Source organism: Gracilinanus agilis, chromosome 3, assembly GCF_016433145.1.
Source record: "Gracilinanus agilis isolate LMUSP501 chromosome 3, AgileGrace, whole genome shotgun sequence".
NCBI classification, from domain to species: domain Eukaryota; kingdom Metazoa; phylum Chordata; class Mammalia; order Didelphimorphia; family Didelphidae; genus Gracilinanus; species Gracilinanus agilis.
The window spans coordinates 77682628-77705361 of NC_058132.1; the positions used below are offsets into that span (position 1 = coordinate 77682628).

General features: G+C 37.8%; 1 protein-coding gene across 1 annotated transcript in view; it reads right to left on the reverse strand.

Moving 5' to 3' along the window:
• The window catches only part of MACF1 (microtubule actin crosslinking factor 1), a 422428-nt gene that overhangs the window by 254964 nt on the left and 144730 nt on the right, over positions 1-22734 (reverse strand). The window contains exon 2 of the mRNA XM_044668040.1: positions 15696-15757. Within this exon, the coding sequence (XP_044523975.1) occupies positions 15696-15757 (62 nt within the window). The remainder of the gene's footprint in view (positions 1-15695; positions 15758-22734) is intronic.

Here is a 22734-nt window from a genome sequence, read left to right on the forward strand (position 1 = left end):
TCCTGGCTTATGTAAATAACACAAGCAATTACCTAATAATGTAAACAGAAGGTTAAATAGTGAGTGCCTGAGTTGGTACTTCCTCTTTTGTGATTGTGGAGCAGGAGCCAGGATGGAAGGAGCAGGTAAATGGCAGGTCCCTTTAAACAGGCAAGTGGCTTCATTTTCCTAAATGGCTATCAATAAACCCTTTAAAACCCTAATATTTTAAAATTTATCATTCTATAGTAACTTTATTTCTTACAAAAGTTAATTAATATCAAGAAGAATATGAACAAAGCACAAAGAAAAGATGCCCTATGACAATTTGAGAATGGAGATAATAATTTTAGCCGAGAGGATTGGGAAAGCTTCTTGGAAAAGGTGTCTCTAAATCTGGACTTTGAAGGAGAAAAGCAATTTTATTAAGTGGAGCTATGACAGTGTGTGGGTGTTCTCAGCAATAGAGAATGTCGAGGAAGAAGGGAGAAGCTATATCTACTACCAGTCTGATTGGGAACTACAATGGCTTTAAGTACCAGCTTCACACCTCCAAATTTATCACAAATCCACAACTACCTTAAAACAGTGATGGTTACTCTTTTAGGGACTACATGCCATGCCTCCCCTTAATTCCAGAATGCTTGTGGTACCTCCCCAGATTGTGTACAGTGCCCCAACCCCCAAGAGACCGGTCGAGTATCCTGCCCCTCAGACGGGAGGGAGAAAGGAAGGAGAGTGGCCTGAGCACTCCACTCAGGGAAGGGAGTAAGTGCAGAGGGTGCTCCACCAGAATCCCTCTGCCTTAAACTAATTGCCAGGGTTGGCACACATAGCCACAGAGAAATCTCTGCATGCTATCTTTGGCATGTGTGCCATAGGTTTAATCATCACAGACTTAAAACATAATGAAACCATCTTTAAGACTTACTTGGTCCAGGACACTAAGAATTAAACTATAAATTCCTGGTTGCTAAAAACAGGGGTCTCCAAAATGGAATCCTATATGATGCCACAGGGTATGTATTAAAATGTTTAGCAGGTGGGAAGATGAGTTACATTCCATTCCCCGTAAGGCCAGATTTCTGAATCCTGGTCCTCCTGACTCCAGGCCTGGAGTTCTATCCACTGTACTACCTAGTTACCCAAACGTGACTTTTCTAAAACAAAGTGTTTTCCCCTGCTCACTAAATTTCAGTAGCTCCCTATTACCTCTAAGACAAAATACAATATCTATTTGACATTTAAAGTTCCTATTTGACATATTTCTCACTCTGGTCCAGGTCCTTCTCACTTCTCACTGGACTATTTGAAATAAATTTTCTAGTTGGTGTCCCTCTGTCAAGTCAGTCTCTGTCTCTTTCTCTCTGTCTGTCTGTCTCCCTATCCATTCTCTCCTTAGCTGGTACCTCCAAAAATTTCCCCTCTCAGATCATCTTTCCCACAGTCTGCATATGTTATATATACTGAGTTGTTTATATGTTGTTTCCCCCATCAGAATGTATACATTTGTTACATTAAAATGTAAGCTTATTTAAGGCAAGGACTATTTCTGCCTTTTTTTTTTTTTTTTTGGTATCAGTAGCACTTAGCACATTGCCAGGCACATAAGAAGTATCTTATATGTTAACTAGCACTAATATGCCTTTTTAGTATTTATAGTCTCTCTTTTTGTGGTATCAAAAAAAATGGAAAATGAGGGGGTGTCCATCGATTGAGGAATGACTGAATAAATTGTAGTATCTGGTGGTGATGGAATACTATTGTGCTCAAAGGAATAATGAACTGGAGGAATTCCATTTGAACTGGAACAACCTCCAGGAATTGATGCAGAGTGAAAGGAGCAGAACCAGGAGAACACTGTACATAGACTGATACACTGTGGCACAATTGAACGTAATGGATTTCTCTACTAGCAGCAATGCAATGATCCAGGAGAATTCTGAGGGACTTATGAGAAAGAACGCTATCCACATCCAGAGAAAGAACTGTGGGAGCAGAAACACAGAAGAAAAAACCATGATCAATCATGTGGTTCAATGGGCATAGGATTGCAGTTTTGATGTTAAAGAATTACTCTACTGCAAATATAAATAACACAGAAATAGGTTTTGAACAATAATATATATATATATAACCCAGCGGAATTGCTTGTCAGCTCTGGGAAGAGGGGAAGGAAGAGCAGGGAGAGAGGAAGGGGGAATTATGAATCATGTAACCATGGAAAAATATTCTAAATTTAAAAAAACAAACATTTCTTTTTAGGAGAGAAATGTCATGGGACTATACTGATCTTATAAAAACCTAAAGGGTGGGGGAAATCTAGAATAGTTTGTGAGTAATTAAAAGAGAATGTCATAATCATTAGGAGTCAGTGTGGTTTCACTAAGAACATATCATATCAAACTAACCTCGTTTCCTTTTTTGATAAGTTACTAGGTTGGTATATCAGGGGAATGACACTGACTCAGTGTTAGCCTGACTTCAGCAAGTCCTCACCAAAGTCTCCCATAATACCCTTATGGATAAAACAGTAATAGCTGAACAGTATTACAATTGGCTAGTTAAACAACTATACCCAAAGAACAATGATTAATGCTGACTGACTTAGGAGTTGCTACAAGGCTTTATCCTTGGCCCAGTTCTTTTCAACAATGTTATCCAGAAGACATAGCTTATTAGAAATAGAGATAACACAAAGCTGGAATGGAAAGCTAACACTATGTACCAAGCTAGAATCAAAGTCACAGAATGTTAGGCGTGACAAAGACTTGAAAGACTGTCTAGTCAACCCCCTTATATTAAGGAAATTGAGAACCAAATTCACTGGTAAAAGTTGGTCTAGAATTAGAATTAAAGCCTCCTGACTTGGCTTCAGGGCTCTTTTCCTTACACAAGATTCACTTTGTTCAGTAAGAGAATGAAATTTAATGGGGAGAATACACAAACTCTTATAGTTAGATGATGATGATGATGATGATGATGATGATGATGATGATGATGATGATGATGATGATAACAAGTATGTGGGAAAGACTTGGCTTGGCAAGAATTTGTGTGAAAAAGTTAATACGGTCTGAATAGAAAAAAAAATATTATAGGGATTGCATGACTTAGAACCTGAGAGGCCTACTGAGTTTTAGTCCAATGCCTTATTTTATAGATAAGAAGAGGAAAGAGAATAATTCTAGCAAGGGCTAGGCAATCAGGGTTAAATGACTTACCCAGGGTCACATAGCTAGGAATTGTCTGAGGTCAAATTTGAACCCAGGTTCTCCCAACTCCAGGTTTGGCATTCCGTGTTTTCTAGCTGCTCTTTGGCCTCAGACTGTATGGCAGTAGGCAAAGGACAGATCCCTGTTTGCCTCAGTTTCCTCAGTTGTAAAATCAGCTGGGGAAGGTAATGGCAAGCCACTACAATATCTTTGGCAAGAAATCTTCAAATGGGATTCACAAGAAGTCAGACACTACTTAAAAATGCAAGTTCTTGTCACACTATTCTGTTTTCACGGAAGCAACAAAGGGATGTAGCTGCTGGAAAAGTGAATGAAATCTGAAGATATCATAATAAGTATACTGTCAACATCATAAGAAATAAGTCTCAGAGAACTCTACCTACTCAGACCACATTAAGAATATTATATTCAATACTGAGTTTATTTAAAAAGGGATCATGTACAAATCAGAATGTGAACAACCAGGAAGGTGAGTGGCAATGCAGAGAAGAGGATGTAATTGTGAAGAGAGAAATGAGACATGGCAAAGACCAGCTATATATAGGGTGAAGAGAGTGAGAAGCTGAAGATGGCAGTGAGGCTTGAAGTACCTTTGATAGATGCATACAACAAGTAAGCTGGGAAAAGGTAAAAAAGGCTTTGGAAAAAAGAGGACTTGTTCAGTTTGAGTCATCTGCAGCAAAGGTATCAAGCTTAGCTGAAAAATCCAACCAGATTAAAAAATAATTGGCCAATGTTGAACAAAACTAATGAAAATGGGGCAATTGGTGGATAGAGAACCAGGCTTCGAGTTGGGAGGACCTGGGTTCAAATCTGATTGCAGACAGTTTCCAGATGTGTGACCCTGGTCAATTCACTTAACCCCAATTTGCTTAGGCCTTACTATTCTACCTTGGAACTGAGATTCTAAGGCATAAGGTAAAGGTTGTAGGGGTTGGGTTTTTTTGTTTTTTGTTGTTTTTTTTTTAGTTTAATGAAAACACAATGCTACAGGGATAATGTTAATTTGTGGTTTTCTAAGTTAATATGTGGCCTGCAGGGATCCATTTCTATTTGAATTGGATACCAATGATCTCTAGGATCTCTAGTTTGAAATATCTGAAAGGTAGTTGGTGCCTTGAGACTGGAGTTCAGGAGAACAGCTGGACCTGGATAAATAGATCTGAACCCACCAAACAATGGTAAAAAAGAAGAGAAGAGGGCCCAGGGCGGACCTTAGGGAATTCCTACAGTTAGTGGATATGACCTGAGGGAAGTCTTCTATCAAAGAAAAGTGAAAAGGAGTAGTCAAGCTAGCAGAAGGGCAAACCAGTAGAGAACAGTGCCATAAAAACCTGGAGGGGAGAGAGAATGTAGAGAAGCATTATTGATAATATTATTGTTAAAGGTTAAAGACTTTAGAAGTCAAGAAGAATGAGGACTGAGGAAAAGCCAGTGGGTCTGGCAATTAAGGGGGCACTGGTAACTTTGGGGTAAGTAATTTCATTTGAATGAAAGGTTGAAAGCTGGACTGCAGAGAGTTTGGAAGAGAATAAAGGAACAAGAAAGAGAGGCATCAACAGCAGATAAAGCTTTCTCAAGAAATTTAGCCCTGAGAGAGAAGAGAGGTATAGCATGACATTAAGGGTGGTAGTAACAAGTAAGGGGTTTTTAAGGAGATAAGAGACAAGGCATGTTTGTAGACATAAGAGAAACAGCTAGATTAATAACAACTATAATAACTAGTCTTAGTAATATTAGTAGCAGTATAGAGTTTACTCTCTAATTTTTATAACAGTAGACAGGGTCAGACTAAAGATCAGAGAGAGAGAGAGAGAGAGAGAGAGAGAGAGAGAGAGAGAGAGAGAGAGAGAGAGAGAAGATAAGGGGGGAGCAATTTTATGGAAAAGACAGATAGAATGGAATCCATTTGTGTATATCATGGGTATTCCCCCAAGCACTTTATCCTCAACATCTTACCTCCCTCCTACTCTTTGTTCACTTTGTATAAAACTATTTATAGGATGCCTCCCCACAAGTATGTACACTCCTTGGGGGCATGAATGTTGGCATATAATAAGCCTTTAAAAAATATTGGTTTACTTGCTACTGAGACTCCTTTCTATTTCAAAAATTTTGTTACTTCAATATAGAAAACACCTGCCATGGAAACTACCTTCATTAATGAAGACAGTGACTCATCTGTAACAGTTTTTGAGAGTTTCCTCAAAATTCTGAGGTTACTTGATTTGCCCATGGTTACACAGCTACTGTGTGTCAAGTAACAAGATCTGAATCCAGATCTTACTGAGTCCAAGGCAGACTCTTTAACCTCTACATCCTACTGCCTTCCCTAATATAACAAACTACAATTTATTGGGGATTGAGAAAAAGTCCCACAATTGGATTCAAATATAAATTATTTAAATATCAGAAATGGCTTAACCTCAATGTACATAAAACAGGGAGTACCTAGTGTAATAGTGAAATTTGGGAGATGCCATCTTTAAGTATATATATGTATTTTCTATGGACACGTGGAAATTATCAAACTACATTTCCCGTGGTCCAACGGGTTTCTGTTTCCTGTTCTTTGGGCGTGGGGACGCCTACATCACCACGCAGAGGTCAGTTTAAATCTCCTGGGTTAGGAGGGAGTGGCTCTCTTGGCTAGCAGACTCAGGAAGAGGCGGGAGGTAACAATAATGGCGCAGGTGGCAGTTTTAAATTCTTACAAGCGCGTGGTCTAATGACTTTATCTGTCAGCATGGCTTTAATTAAAATACTAATTTATATCAGCCTTTATCATTTTTTATCTTAATAATTATGGCAACCTTACGAAGTTTGGAAATCGAATTCTCAATTTTCCAGATAGCCTTTCAGAAACGATAGCCATGCCTGCTTTTTGGCTGTCTGGCTCAGCTTTTTTGAGCACTTTTTTAAAAAAGGAAAGTGGCTTTCCTCACCATGCTTTTGCTAAAAGCAACAGCACGTTTTTGCCTCAGGCAGGACTCAGTCAGCCAGTCCAGCCCAAACCACCTTGGGAGGTCAGGCCAGCCAATTCTGGCTTTTGGCTTAAAAACTAAAATGCCAGAGCCCAGCCAGTGTGTCTCTGCCGCTGATCTCCTGACTCCAGACCTGATCTCCATTCCTGCCGTGCCACAAGCCTGCAAGCGTCCCAGACCACTTCTCCGATCCTGCCGCTGGTGCTGCTAGTCCTGCTAAGTCCTAGAACCCCGAGCCCCAACAGCGATGACCTGCTGCTTTTGCCGAGATTTTCGGAGACTTCTGCCACTAGGCTTGGCTAATATATTTCCACTACCCTCCCTTGGTAATGGCCTGCATTCTAGCCCTCCACGTGTTTCTCTAAAGACCTAATTTAGGCACCCCTCACAAGCTCTCCATGTGGGTATTTTCTACAAAACTGACCTAAGCTTTTTCTCTAACCCTGAGCCCATGACCCGACACCACATGGACCTAGCATTTACCCTTAATTGGGCCACATGGCCTATTAACCCCCATACCTGCTCAGAACTTTGAACTGAGAGCAAAGACTGATTATAAAAAAAAAAAACAACTCCTTAAACTCAGCAGAACTCAATCAAAAGAACCTTAAATTGAACAAGGGGTGAACTTTTAAACCTCAGAACTGAATGAGTTTTATTTCTGTTTTTTTAAAGACTGTATCTTACTGTATTTTGCTAATTACTTTTGTAAATTAATCTTGCTTATTTCGTTGATTTTCCTGTTGCACTGAATCATTTTAAGTTAATGAAGTCTGTGGCTGCTAGATTAATTCTGTTTATGATTTTATTGTAACTCCCAAATAATGAGAAAAATCTATTAGAACTGGTAAGAGGTTTTGACCAGCTTGTTACTCTGATACTCAGATTATATTTCCTACACATTTTTAAAGTTGTAAATTGCCTTATATATACTGGCTTTATAGAGCACATGTTCTTTAAAATTTATTCTGTCTTGGTAAAGAACCTTGCAAGTTTCCATGCTTTGAGAATTACCTTGTAATTTTACAAGAGGTCTTACTTTAAATCCTTTAAGAATTGTTGTCTTAAAGGATAAAGCTTTTATATATTTTATTATAAGAGAAATTATTGCCTTAAATGGGTAGAAGCATTTCCTACCCAGGGTTTTTTAAAACAGGAAGCCAAGGAGCTCCTGTATATTCTTATCTGAGGATAATTTAGACCAGAAGGTTTCTTTTTTTTTTAAATATCAGATTTTGCTATGGAAGCAATAACAGAATTTGTTGAGAAACTCTTAGCTAAGATTTAAAAGTTGTAACAAGTATATGATTTTTTGAACATCATTGTTTATTTTAAAATGTGTTATTGGAAATAATGGTACTCTATTTGAATGTGCATTGTGAATCTGCTATTTGTAAGATCCATTTACACTCACAGAAAAATCTCATTTTTGGGTAACAAAACCCTTCTAGTTCTAAGCTATATATATATTTATTTTTTTTTTGATTTTTAAAACATTTTTCTAATGAGAGCAATTGATTTTTCCCTTTTCTCATCTTGTACTGGAAGTACATATATAATCATTATTTATCCTTTTTCTGATTCTACAGCAAATACCTGAGCCTATAGGACTGTGATTAAATGCCTTTCTGTCTGATTCTACGAAAAGGGAACATGAGAGCTGTTAATAGTGCTAAAGAAAGCACATGGTCAGAGACTTGACTGACTAAGATCTGCATAAATTGCAGGAGTTCTATGCCAATACTTTAGGGCTTGAAAATTGGGGTTTGAGTCCTGGAGTCCCAGTCTTTTCTAAAACTTTAGAGGACGTGGGTCCCCTCGACTTAGATTCCTAGAAAGCACCTAAGATTGGTTATTTATTTGGCTCAGTTCCCTGAAAAGCTGATGATAAGCCAGATCAGAGAGAGACATTTTCCTTAAGTCCTGACCCTGAATGGGTAATTGCAAACTGCTGAATTCACTTTAATTAGGCCTTCATTCAAAGGTCTAAGTTTATTTTCCCTAGATTTTTTGCACATTTTACATTTCATTCACAAGTTAATTTTTTCTTCTTTTTTCTTGAATTTTATTCTTTGTATTTTGCCAATTTCATACAACCCCCCGTGACTCAGCCAACTCATCCTTAGCTGACCTGAGGTACCCCCAAAAAAAAAAGTGTGTTTAAGATTTACCTCAGGGGGATATCTGTTAAGTTTTTTAAAATTCGATAATGTCAAAATATATGTATATTTAACTCTTTTAGGAGTAATTTCAGTATAAATCTTAGAAGAAAATGTATGTTTCATAATCTATAATGTAAAGTTTAAATTCTTTTGAGAATAATTTCAGAATAAGGATCTTGCCATCTCCCCAGAATCCAGACGATGAACCTGTTTGGGAAGACACCATGAAGATGTCTGAAAAGCCTTCACTGTACCATGAAGACCAAATTTTGACCTTTGGGGTGCAGTTGATTGAACTATGGGGAGTTGAAATTGAGTTGTATATATTGTTCTAATTGTACACTGTTATACCAATAGGGGACTGCCCCCAAATTGGTTTTTTGTCAATGCGGCTAATTTTAACCATTTGTTCATCTATTTCTTTTATCCCCAAATTCCTGAAAATTTTAGAAGTTGTCTATTTTTATAGGTCCAGCGAAGAAAAAGGGCTAACCTTTTTTTTGCCGGACCTCAGGGGGAATTGTAACAGTGAAATTTGGGAGATGCCATCTTTAAGTATATATATGTATTTTCTATGGACACGTGGAAATTATCAAACTACATTTCCCGTGGTCCAACGGGTTTCCGTTTCCTGTTCTTTGGGCGTGGGGACGCCTACGTCACCACGCAGAGGTCAGTTTAAATCTCCTGGGTTAGGAGGGAGTGGCTCTCTTGGCTAGCAGACTCAGGAAGAGGCGGGAGGTAACAATAATGGCGCAGGCGGCAGTTTTAAATTCTTACAAGCACGTGGTCTAATGACTTTATCTATCAGCATGGCTTTAATTAAAATACTAATTTATATTATTATATCAGCCTTTATCATTTTTTATCTTAATACTAGGTAGCAAAGTGGATAGTGTGCCTGGGAAAATAGAAGGCCTGGAGTAAGGAAGCCTCATCTTCCTGAGTTCAAATCCAGTCTCAGATACTTACTAACTATGTGATCCAGGGCAAGTCACTTAATTATGTTTACCTCTGTGGTATTAGAAATTTGAGAGTCCTTGAACTAGTTTTGAGGTCCCGATCTAAACTTCCTGTGGACATTTAGGACTCTTTCAAAACTACATTTCCCATGATTCCTCTTGCATAATGAGGTGGAGAGGAAGTGTGATAATGTAGATAGAGGTATAAAGACTCGGGATTTGATTGGTACGCTCTCTTCCTGCTGAAGCAGCTTGGTGGGCTGAGGTATGGCAGGGCATTTGAACTAAATCTTAATAGGCACGTGGCTTCATTTTTCTAAATGGCTTTCAATAAACCTTTTGAAACATGATATTCTTAATTCTGTCCCTCTATATTAATTTAATTTTTATACCTCAGTTTCCCTACATATAAGATGAGCTGGAGAAGGAAATGGCAAACCACTCTAGTATCTGTGCCAGAAAATCACCAAGTGAAGTAATGAGGAAGAAAAAAACATAAAATAAGATTTTGTAATTTTAAGTGAGCATCACCTTCATATGAGCTAACACTGGGTGTTGATGCTAAAGTATGTCTGGTCCCAGATCCCACACTTTCAAAGAAGTGACAAACTAGAAAATATTCCAAAGTATTAAAATCAGAATGCTGAAAAATCAGGAAATGAAGATTATGAAGAGCAGTAGGGAAACTGGAAATGTTTGGCCTGAATAAGAGATTATTCAGAGAGGAAAGAATCACTTGCCATCTTCTGCCTTACTGGGAAGAGGAAGGGGCAAAAAAATGATTATGATATAAAAACTAAAAATGTCAATAAAAAATTTTAATATTTAAAAAAGAATCACCATCTTCAAATATATGATATTTTGCCTCCTGTGTGGAAGACAGGAGGTTTGGTCAATATAAATCAAAGAGCCAGAACAAGGGAGCAAATGTGTATTATAAGGAGGCAGTTTCTGCCCAATACAAATCAAATCTTCTGAAGTCCTACTCTGATGGTTCATTGTGGCTTGGAGGTAGTGCTGTACTACATAGAGGTAGTGCTGTACATAGAGCAAAACCTATAGCAAGCTCTCTGAAGTCAGAAAAGATTAGATATGGAACCAATAATGGACTATATTTATTTCATCTGCTTTATGTAGGCCACCTCCAGCCCAGATCAAGAAACATGAATTTAGCTGAGTTATAATTTGAGTCTAGGCTGGGATCGAACCCCTTGTTTTCCTGTGATTCAGTTCCACCATATGAACTATGGCAACATGAGATCACAGAATTACAACCAGAAAAGACTTTAGAGATTATCTATCTCCTTTTAACAAATGAAGAAACAGACAAGTGAAGTCAACTTGCTCAAGGGTTACTGTAAAAGTGAAATTTGGGAAATGTATCAAACTACATTTCCCGTGGTCCAACGGGTTTCCGTTTCCGGTTCTTTGGGCGTGGGGAGGCCTACATCTACGCAGGGAAGAGTTTATAATCTCCGGGGTTAGGAGGGAGTGGTCTCTTGGCCAGCAGACTCGGGAGGAGAGAGGTAACAAAATGGAGGCGGCAGTTTTGAATGCTTACAAGCGCGTGGTCTAATTATCTATCAGCATGGCTTTAATTAAAATACTAATAATTATTATTATATCAGCCTTTATCATTTTTAATATTAACATTACAAAGGTTGGAATTCTAACTTGGTTTGAATATTTGCTTGGATCTTGTAAGGAGAAATGGGAACCCTGCCATGTGGCTTTCTTAAATCTATGTAGGACAACTAATCTAAAAAAGTTTCTATTTAGGAAAGTCAAAAAAGGAGGTGGCTGTTAAGTGAGGTCAGAGCCTCAGCTGAAATAGTTCAATCTGCATTAAACTCAACTCTGGGGATTAAGGTAAAAGGCCAGGAGAGAAAGGCAAGAAAAGGTGAAAAAACATTTAGCTCCACCCAACAAAAAAAGAGAGAGCAGAGGGGCAATAAAAAGAGTGGATTTCTGAATGTGTGAGGTTTTTTTAAAGAGCTAGACTCAGGCAGATTTCAGGATTTATAGATGACCAAATGGTAGAAGAATTTTACCATTTGGAAGTAAAGCTCAAGTTTAATCCTTAGACTATGTACTAACAAGATGACAAAATGCTACTTTAATAATAGTTCATTTCCATCATGTTTTATAGTTCCCAAAGCATTTTCTTCACAAAAATATTGTAAAGTAGGTAGTATAAGTACTACTTTCTCCATTTTACAGGAAGGAGAAGAAATTGAAGCTTGTGGGGTTAAATGACTTGTTTATGGGCACACAACTACCATGTAGAGAACTCAGATCTCTCTTTCTGGTCCAAAGCTCTTTCCATTATGCTCAATGTTTTTCCACAATGAAATACTAGGATAAGATTACCTAAATGTCTTAATTCCTTGGCCAGTTTTCTCTGCAAGGAAAAAAGTCAATTCACAGCTACCCATTGCTCAGATCTTAAGATTAAGTGAAATGTATTTGAGTAACCCTATAAAGAGTCTTAACTAGGAAGAACCAGAGTATAAGGGCAGGTAGGAGTGTATGTAGGGTCTGCACAGGAAGGGAGTCATAAGTTGGGCCTCTAAAAGTTTTTGAATACTCAATACAATGTGGCTACCTAGGACAGTTCTGTGAAAATTTGGTAAGAAATACAATTGTAGAGCTCACTCAAGGTGACTATCTACTGTGTGACATATAAGTTGCTCCATCCACTCCCATTGTGACCACCAAACTTCTAGTCCTCATCTCTTCTCACCTAGTCTTTTTCAACAGCCTTTTTTTTTTTTTAAACCCTTGTACTTCGGTGTATTGTCTCATAGGTGGAAGATTGGTAAGGGTGGGCAATGGGGGTCAAGTGACTTGCCCAGGGTCACACAGCTGGGAAGTGGCTGAAGCCAAGTTTGAACCTAGGACCTCCTGTCTCTAGGCCTGACTCTCACTCCACTGAGCTACCCAGCTGCCCCCTTTCAACAGCCTTTTAACTAGTCTTCCTGACTTTAGTCTATCCATTGCTACAATCCACATGCCACACTACTATTCTAACAACTATGCTCGGATCATGTCATTTCTCCACTCACAAATTTTTTTCAATGGCTTTCAATTGTCCATGGAATAAAGTTTAAAATGCTTTGGCATTCAATGGCCTCCACAATGTAGCTCCAACCTACCTGCACAACATTATTTTACTCTCCTCTTTTTCTTGCATATCAGGTTTCAGTCAAACTGGCCAGCTTCCAATTTCCTGTTCTTACACCTTTTCTTATCTCTTTGCCTTTATTCAGACCATCTTTCAGAAAGACAAAAGACACCTCCACCCTATCTCTACCTCTCCAAGTCCTTCTCTCTTCTTTCCTCCTTCCAAAGCCCATTGCAGATGCCATCTTCTATGAAGTCTTCTTGGACCTCTCCCAGGCAGGTTACCTTTACTTCCTTTCTCAAATTTTCTCCTTTGGCCTTAATCCATTCTACCCTATGTCATATTTAATTATATACCCTTTGAATCCAGCCTCAGACACTTACTCTAAGCCAAGGGGCTACCTGTAAGTCACTTATTAACCTCTCAGCCTCAGTTTCCTTATCTGAAAAAGGTAAATAATAATAATAATACCTCAACTGTGTTGTGATAAGGATCAAATGATCCTTTACGTGTGTAAAACTCTTTGTAAACTTTACAGAGTTATATCATCATTCCCCTTAAATCTACCTTTTAAAATTTCTAATTCTGTCAAGAGTATCACCATCCTTTCAGTCTCTTAAGCTTGCCACCTCAGAGTCATTCTTGATTCTATTCCTCTTCATTTTTCATAACCAATTAACTGTAAAGTCTTGCCAATTCTATAGCCACGGTTGCTCACATCATAACCCCTGCTAGAATGGCCCTTATTGCCTCTCACTTGGACTACTGCAAAGGGTCCTTCTTCCTCTTCTCCAATTTATCCTTTCCACAGCTGGCAAACTAATAATCAGTCATAAAGGGCAGGTAAACCCCTGCTCAAAGAGCTGTGCTATTTCCTCTAGAGAAAAGACAAACACCTGCTGGACATTTAAGTCTGTCACATCTAGCCTACTTTTCCAGACTCCACATTATTACCCTCCATGCATTCTATTTTCGGGCTAAACTAGTGTTGTTCTATACCCAAGACTTTGCATATGCCACTTCTTAAAATTTCTACTTGCTATTTCCTCATGTCTGAAATGTTGTCCCTCTCCTCATTTCTACCTTCTAAAATCCTTAGCTCTCCTTAAGACTGATGGCAGGCACCATATCTCCTATCCCCAGCCTTCCCAGATTCTGCTAGTTATAAATATTTTCCTTCCTAAAACTACTCTTAATATCCTTTATATTTATTTATCTTTACATAGATTAAATTCTCTAGTAGAAGACAAACTCCTTAAGGGCAGCTAGGTGTATAGTGGATAAAGCCTAGAGTCAGGAAATTTTGTGAATTCAAATCTGGTACAATGACAAAGCACTAGTCTGGAGTTAGGAGTCTTGAGTTTAATTCTGACCTTAGATACTAGCTTTGTGAGCTTCCGCAAGTCACTTAATCTCAGCCTGATTTGGTGTCTTCATCTATAAAATAATGTAGATAATAGTGCCTGTCTCTAAGGATTATAGTGGGGAAAAAATGAGATAATATTTCTAAAGCACTCTGTAAAACTTAAAGCTCTGTAAAAGACAGTCATTGCATCCCATTCAGAAAAGAGGCAGCATGGTTTAGTATAGTGATGGGCAAACTTTTTAAAGAGGAGGCCAAAGGAAATGCTCATCTGTCAGTCTGTTTCTAAGGCAACTCTTTTCAAAGTTTCATTGTATTGAATCCTACTCACTGTATTCACCAAATTAGGAATAATGTCTCGCAGCCAGATAGAACATTTCAGCCCCCCCCCCCCAATCTGGCCCACAGGCCGTAGTTTGCCCATCATTGGTTTAGTAAAAAGGACACTAGACTTGGAGTCAGAATACTTGGGCTCAATTCCTATCTCTGTCACTTGTATAAACATACAGCATATCCCTTAATCTCTATAGGCCTCAGTTTCTTCGTTTGTAAGATGAAGTGTTTGGAAGGGCAGCTAAATAGCTCAACGGATAGAAAGCCAGGCTTGGAGTTGGGAGGACATGATTCAAATCTGGCCCAAGACATTTTCTAGCTGTGTGACCTTGAGCAAGTTACTTAACCCCATTTGCCCCTTGCCATTATTCTGTCTAAACTGACACTAAAACAGAAGGTAAGGGCTTGGAAAAAAAGAAAGATGTAAGTGTTTGGATTAAATGATCTCTAAGGTTCCTTCTTTCAACTCTAAATCTATGATCTAGTATCTGTCAAAGGACTCACAGTGGAAAATGGCTACTTGAATCAGGACTTGAAAGAGGAAGGAGAGAAACTAATAAGGACTTAAGCAAAAGCTTGGCTGATGTCCCATTCCTAACAATGCTATGGTGTGTTCCCCTAGTGCCTCTCTTCTACAGATTTCTCTTACTATACAATACCAAAGCTTGGAGCCACCAGGCAACACCAGCTACAGCTGAGCAGTGGTGAGCCACAGTATTTAAATTCAACTATAAAAGACTCATAGAGAAAGCCTGAAATAAGGTAGGATATCTTAAGTTCTCCTAGAAGTCCAAGGCAGTACATCAAGCTCATAGGACATGGCTATGGAGTTCTTATTTGGTGGCTCAGGATCAAACTCATAACTCTGATATAAAAATCCTGGTTCTCCAATAGTACATTATATTATCCTAATTACCAGGGCAGCCTACTACAGAAAGAAGCACCAAATTGAGCATGTGAGTCAAAAGGCAATACCAGATCTGTTTTCTGAAGGTTCCAGTTTACCACTTACTAGTCACGTGACTCCACTTAAATTCAATGAGCCTGTTTCTTCATTTGTAAGATAAAGATAATAAGAATACCCTTCTTTTCTATCTTACAATAGAATAGTGAGGATCAAAGCAAATATGAGGTATGAGTAACAATATATAAATTATGAAGCACTATACAAAAGTATAGTGTTATCACTGTTATGATTCCTGGAGGAAGACAATAAATACTCCATTTGGAACACTCCATTCAGAATAACAGGGTAGAAATAAAGAGTTGAAAGGGAATATATAGGGGCAGCTAGATGGCTCCATGGATTGAGAGGCAGGTCCAGAGATGGGAGGTCCTGGGTTCAAATTTGGCTTCAGACAATTCTAAGCCATGTGACCCTGGGCAAGTCACTCAACACCTACTGCCTAGCCCTTACCACTCTTCCACCTCAGAACCAATCAATACACAGGACTGAACCAAAGATGAAAAGTGAAGGTTTAAAAAAAAAAAAAGAGAGAATATATAGCTGCCATAGAAACAATGATCAGAGTAGCAGGTATAAAAGACTGACCTTCATTAAATGCTTGTTGACCCATTTGGTGAATGTTTTCTTTTGTACACGGTCTCGTTCATCTGTTAAAAAAACACACAAAGATTATTTGGTTAATATTATCCAGGTAAAAATCTAATCACATCTATACTGGTCCATGCCCCAGTTTTCTCAGAAATGTTGATAGGGTTGGATTCTGTCAAGAACAAGGCAGTCTGAGGAACAACTTGTATACTCAGAAGATATTAAGAGCTTCAAAAATTATTCGGTGTTCTGGCATCATGGAAATTTTCCTTTCTGACTCCTCTGACTCTAAGGGATGACTAGCCTAACATGTACTTTTATCATCATAAAAAAACCCTCTACATTTGAGACTAATCAGGTTTGGACATATAAAATGATGGTCATTTTGCCAACATGCACCATGAAGTCTCATCTAAGGGCTACTCACAATGACAATCAATTCCATTCAACAACTATTAATTATTTATGTGCAAGGCACTATTGGTAGGCATTGGGGATATACAAAGACAAAAATAAAGCACTCCTCGCCTTCAAGAAACTTACATACAGCTGAGATTATTGTTCAGTTGTGTATGACTCTAAATGATCTCATAGACCTTCATCCGTGGGGTTTTCTTGGCAAAGACTCTGGAGTGGTTTGCCATTTCCTTCTCCAGTGTTTCCCCATTTTATAGATGAGAAACTGAAGCAAATAGTGCTTAAGTGATTTGCCCAGATTCACACAGCTAGTTAAGTATCCGAGGCTAGATTTGAACACATCTTCTTGACTCTAGGTTTGGTGTTTTATTCACTGTACCACCTACCTGTCCCATGCCACTGGGAAAGCTACTATATATGGATATGTATATATGTGATTTAGAGTATTTTTTCATGATTATAGATAGCTTTGATTAATTCATCTGAAAACTGCCTCTTTATATCCTTTGACTATTGAGGATTAACTTCTATTCTTATAAATTTGACTCAAGTTCTCTATATAATTGTGAAATGAGGTTTCTATCAGAGACACTTGTGAAGTTTTTTTCCCCAGCTTTTAATCTTGGTTGCACTGGTTTTGTTTGTGCAAACCTTTTAAATTTTACTCAGAATTATCCATTTTACATCATGGTCTAATTTTGATCCTAAATTCTTCCCTTATCCATGGATCTGACAGGTAAACTATTCTATGCTCCCTTAATTTGCTTCCAAAGCATCAGTACTGATTACCTACAACCTCTAAAGATAAAAAGATTTCAAGAAAGATCTGGCTCACGATTTGAACATCCATGGTATCAACCCTATTTTATTTCATGGTTCTTTCTCTCCTTCCACTCCACTGACCTAGCACACAGAGAAGGTGCTTAATAAATGTTTCATGACTGATCCACATAGGGATTCTTCCAAGGGTTGGTTGGTTAATGATTAACAGGCTCGCGCTCTCTCTCTCTCTCTCTCTCTCTCTCTCTCTCTCTCTCTCTCTCTCTCTCTCTCTCTCTCTCTCTCTCTCTCCACTCTTTCCTTCAAAGAAATAATCCATACATTTGTTCCAACATTATTTCTATGTTAATGACTCTCAAACTCAAATCTCTCTCACACGATCTAACTTTCAAAAGTCTAGTCCCCTGTATCCATATATCTATCATTTCACTCAATATATTCTTTAAAAAATTTTGTTTTTTTAAATAAACCCTTACCTTCTGTCTTGGAGTCAATACTGTGTATTGACTCCAAGGCAGAAGAGTGGTAAGGGCAAGGCAATGGGGGTTAAGGGACTTGCCCAGGGTCACACAGAGCTAGTAAGTGTCTAAGGCCACATTTGAACCTAGGACCTCTCGTCTCTAGGCCTGGCTCTCAATCCACTGAGCCACCCAGTTGCCCCTCAATATGTTCTAAACAAAATTAATCTCTTGCTTTCCCTCAAACTAGCTCCTTTTTGTGATTTCTATCTTTTTGTTAATTATTCCAGACATTGAGTCACTGGAGTCATCTTTGATTCATTCCTTTCCTTAGTCTACATTCAATCAACTTCTATCAATTCTTCCTTTTTTCTTTTCCTTATTTCCATTCCCTGCTTCACCAAGTTCTCAAACACTTCATTCCTAGATTATTTTAGTAGGTTACTCCTAACTGGTTAGCCTGATTCTATTTTCTTACAGATCCAACATACTCCGTACAGGATTTTAATTTTCTTTAAACAATTTTAATTGTATTTTTTCAATTGTAAGAAAATTTTCAATATACCACTCATAGGATAAAGTTCAAAGTTCTTAGCCTATTCAAGACCTTCAAAATAGCTATAATATGCTTTTTAAAAGTTATTTTTTAAAATTACTTTTCCAGTTTGAATCTTGGATGAACAAGAGAGTAAAATATTATACTCAAGAATTATCCATGTTCCATTCATTCATTGTTCCCCAAATATAACTTATTCATTCTTGCCTTTCTGTCTTTGCTCATGTTAATTCCCATCCCCCTTGAAAAAATCCTCTTCATGGATGTGGGAAGACTGGGATAATAATGTGCTGTTAGTAGAACTGTAAACCGATACGATCTTTCTGGAGAGCAATATGGACCCAAGCCCAAAGGACCACAATACTATGCATACTCTTTGACTCAGTAATACTACTGCTGGGTTTGAATCCCAAAAAGATCAGAGACAGGGGAAAGGAACTATTTGTACCAAGATATTTTTAGCAACTCTTTTTGTAATGGCAAAGAACTGGAAACTGAGGGGGTATCCATCAACTGGAGAATGGCTGAACAAGTTATACAGTATATAATTATAATGGAATACTATTAGGCCATAAGAAATGATGAACAGGATGAGTGCAGCAAAATCTGGAAAGACATATGAACTGATACGAAGTGAAATGAGCAGAACTTTGTATAATCAGCAATCCACAATCAAAGAAGGAATTGGAGTCTGGTTGCAGATCAATGCATGCCATCTTTCACTTTATTTCCTTCATACAGTAAAAAACTGTATGTGTGATATGTGTCTTCTGTCATGGCATGAAGAATACAGAAATATATATTACATGAAAGCACAGGCATAATCTATATCAGACTATTTGCCACCTCTAGAAGTAGGGAAGAGGGAGAGAATGAGAATCACAAAATGTCAGAAAACAATTTTTAAAAATTGTTTCTAAATGTAATTGAAAAAAAAATTTTTTTTTTAAACCCTTACCTTCCGTCTTGGAGTCAATACTGTGTATTGGCTCCAAGGCAGAGGAGCGGTAAGGGTAGGCAATGGGGGTCAAGTGACTTGCCCAGGGTCACACAGCTGGGAAGTGTCTGAGGCCGGGTTTGAACCTAGGACCTCCCGTCTCTAGGCCTGGCTCTCAATCCACTGAGCTACCCAGCTGCCCCCTGAAAAAAATTTTTAATTTTAAAATGAAAGAAAATATCCTCTGTTCTCTTTTCCATCTACCTAAATTTCATCTGAAGCCATGCAATATAGGGAAAATGCTGGATTTAGAGTTAGAAGGACTTGAATTTGAATCCTGCCTTAAATGCTGTTATTCTAGTCAAATTATTAATCTCTTTTATCATCAGTTTACTCACCTCCTAAATAATAATAATAATAGTATCAGTCTCAGAGTTGTTGTGAAAATAACCTATATAAATCACTTGGTAAAACTTAAAATACTATTGAAATACACACTAACTATTATTATCATTCTTCTTTTACCACTCAACTTAAGACTAGTCTCCATGAAGCCAAAGTAATTAGCATAAAATGGTATTTTAAAAGATGAAAGGAACTTTAGAAGCTATCAGATTTTATAGATGAGGAAACTAAGGCCCAAAAGTGAACTGATCTACCTAAAGTTTTTGTCATATAGCAAAGACTAGTTGTAGAGCTAGAATTAGAAATCAGGTCTCCTAATGCCCAGTCTTTACTGATCATTCCACCTCAAAAAAGGTTTTGTTTCCATAGGCTCCTATAGTGCTTATTATGTATATGGATATACTATGTATATGTTACATGCCAACTCCTTTGGCAATTAAGTAATAATAATACTAAGTAGTATGTGATTAACTTTTTTTTAACCCTTACTTTCCGTCTTGGAGTCAATACTGTGTATTGGCTCCAAGGCAGAAGAGTGGTAAAGGCTAGGAAATGGGGGTCAAGTGACTTGCCCAGGGTCACACAGCTGGGAAGTGTCTGAGGCCAGGTTTAAACTTAGGACCTCCCATCTCTAGGCCAGACTCTCCATCCACTGAGCTACCTAGCTGTCCCCATATGATTAACTTTTGATGTGTTCTCTTTGTGAGAGAACAGATCCCTTGAGGGAGGGATCTAATTTTACATCTTTTTGACCCAGATTATATTCACACAGCATTATATATGCAGTGTGTACAGGAACACCCTGCAAATCTGGTACAGATTCAGCATTAACAATCATGGATCAAATGAAATTATACAAACAAAAGAATTTTTTTAAAGAAGGGTGGTATTATTGTAATAGAAACAACTCCTTCAGATTTTTATTTTTATTTCTATTTCTTAATGCATAGAGACCAACAATATTCACCTACCAATTTTTCATTAATTATCTTTTCCCCAAATATATGAGCAATACAAGATGTGTCAGTGGCTAAACTAAGACTTTGACTTCCAAATATATAATTCCCCTAAAGACCCAAACCGAACGATTATTATTTTAAACCTTCTTCAATCAACAAACATAAACATTTCAATATACAAAGAAACATCAAGACCTGTGTAGTGTTTTTCTCTCTACTACATTTTTTGGTTTTGCCTGCTTTTGGGGAGTATTCTCCAGTTTAACATGGTAGTAACTGAAGGACAATTTAAAAAGAAAGGTAGAGCTCATGAAGCTTCTTATAAGTTCTTTGTCTAATTTCCTTTGGGCTGACCATATTCCTAGGATCCTCAAGTCCTCTTTTAATTCCATTATCTGTTAGAACCCCAGCTGTTCTCTTTCTGTGAGGATAATGTACTGGAGAAACACATCCCAACCAGTCATTCTCCAGCACAAAGAACTCCAGTTCATCTTGGGAAGAAATACTAGAAGTCTAAACAAGGATATGCTTACTACTGGCAACTATCACTGTGCTATTGATTTCAACTTCCTAAAAATCAGTCCTTTACCATAAGTCCTTGGAAGAGGATTATAAAGAACAGATAGCCCCTAAATTGGACAATTCTATATTTCAGCCACATTGGTTCCCTCCAGATTTGAATAGCAGGATAAAAGAATATTACAGCTCTCAGGGATGAGATATCAATAAATCAGCAGAAAAATTTAAATGATCAGGATATAAAGCAACAATGTTTACAAGGAGAGAAGCAAAGACTTTTCTCTAACCAAGAAAGCTGAGGCTTAACACAAGCTTTCATATATAACTCCTAAACTAGGACCAAGAAAGATCCATTATAGAAAAGTGTTAAATAAATGAGTGAATGGATGAATGAAAAGACCTTTACTAAGCACTTACTCCGCCTCAAGCACAATGCTAAATGCTGGGAAAGTAAAAAGAGCATTGGATTTGGAATTGGAGGACCTAGGATTAATCCTGTACATATAGATAAATCATTTCACTCAGAGATTGTTTCCAGATTTGTAGAATGGGGATAATAACATTTCTATATCACTCTGTGGTTTATGATATCCTTTCTTCATAAAGTAATGAGGTTTAGTGACATGGTCCAAGGTGACCAAGCTAGTGTCAGAGTTTGGATTCAAGCCCAAATCTCCAAAGACAGTGCTCTTATCTCTTATTATTGTCACTATATTATTATAGCTATGTGTCATACCTATAATCACTTGTAATCTCTGCTGCCAGGAGGGCTGAGGTTGGCAGATCTCTTGAGTTTGGGGAGTTCTGAGCTACAGTGGACCAAGCACTAAGTTCAGTCTCAATAACAACACTGCCCCCTACTGAAAGTCAAGGCCCCATTGAGGGGAAACTTGAACACAGGTTCCCTTAAGGAGAGGAGAACCAGTCCAGGCTGAAGAAGGTCAAAATTCCTATAATCAATAGTAGAACCAAGCCCCTAAGTAGCCATTGCACTTCCAACCTGGACAAGATAAAGACACCCAGTCTTTTAAAAAATAGCATTGTTACACAAATACCATCAGGAGAGGTAGGGGGAGTATTCAAAGAAGAAATGGCGTTTGAGTTGACCTTTGAAGATAGCTAAGGATTCTGAGGACAAATGAAAAGGAAGCATATTTTAAGCATGATGACAGTCTCTGTGAATGAATGGAGATGAAAGATGGAGTGTTCTGTGTGGCTGGAAGTAGTATGAAATAAATCTGAAAAGTAGATAGAAACCAGATTGTGGTGGACCTTAAATGTAGGCCCTTTGTATTTTAGCCTACTAAAAATAGGAAGTCATTGAAGGTGTTTGAGCCTTTGATCAGTCTGATACCTTAAGATGTTTATTTTGGCAGCAGTAGAGAAGAATGGTTTGGAGAGGGGAAAAATGGAAGAAAGAACTTCCTTTGGCAGGTATGGAAAAAGTCTAGAAGGGTTTTGAAATCCTAAATGGCACCTGTGTGAAAGGAATGAAGGAAAAAAAAAAAACACAAAAAGGATGTTCTATAATACAGTACAGAGAGTTAAAGGAAGTCTAGAACTTCTTGTTTTTAGGATTTTGTCACTAAGTTAATCAGTCAATAGCATTTAAGGGCCTAAAATATGCCAGGTACTGCACTAAGTGCAGCAACAAAGAAAAATAAAAAACAGTTCCTGCCCTCAAGGAGCTCAGAAGCTAACAGAAGCTAGAACAAGAAAACAAATATGTACAAACTACATAGAGTATAAATAAGAAATAATTAACTGAGAGGAAACACTGGAACTAAGAAGAGCTAGGTAAGGAAAGCTTCTTGTAGAAGATGGGATATTAGTTAGGTCTTAAAAACCCATAGAAGAAATGAAATGAAATTATTTTGATAACTACATTTCAGGATAAGTGGTAAGTGGTCTCCTTTGTAACTCTATGTATTTTATTTCATGATTTAAAAACCTTATTATTAACCTTCACCAAACTGCCAAAGAGGATCCATGATACAAAAAAGAC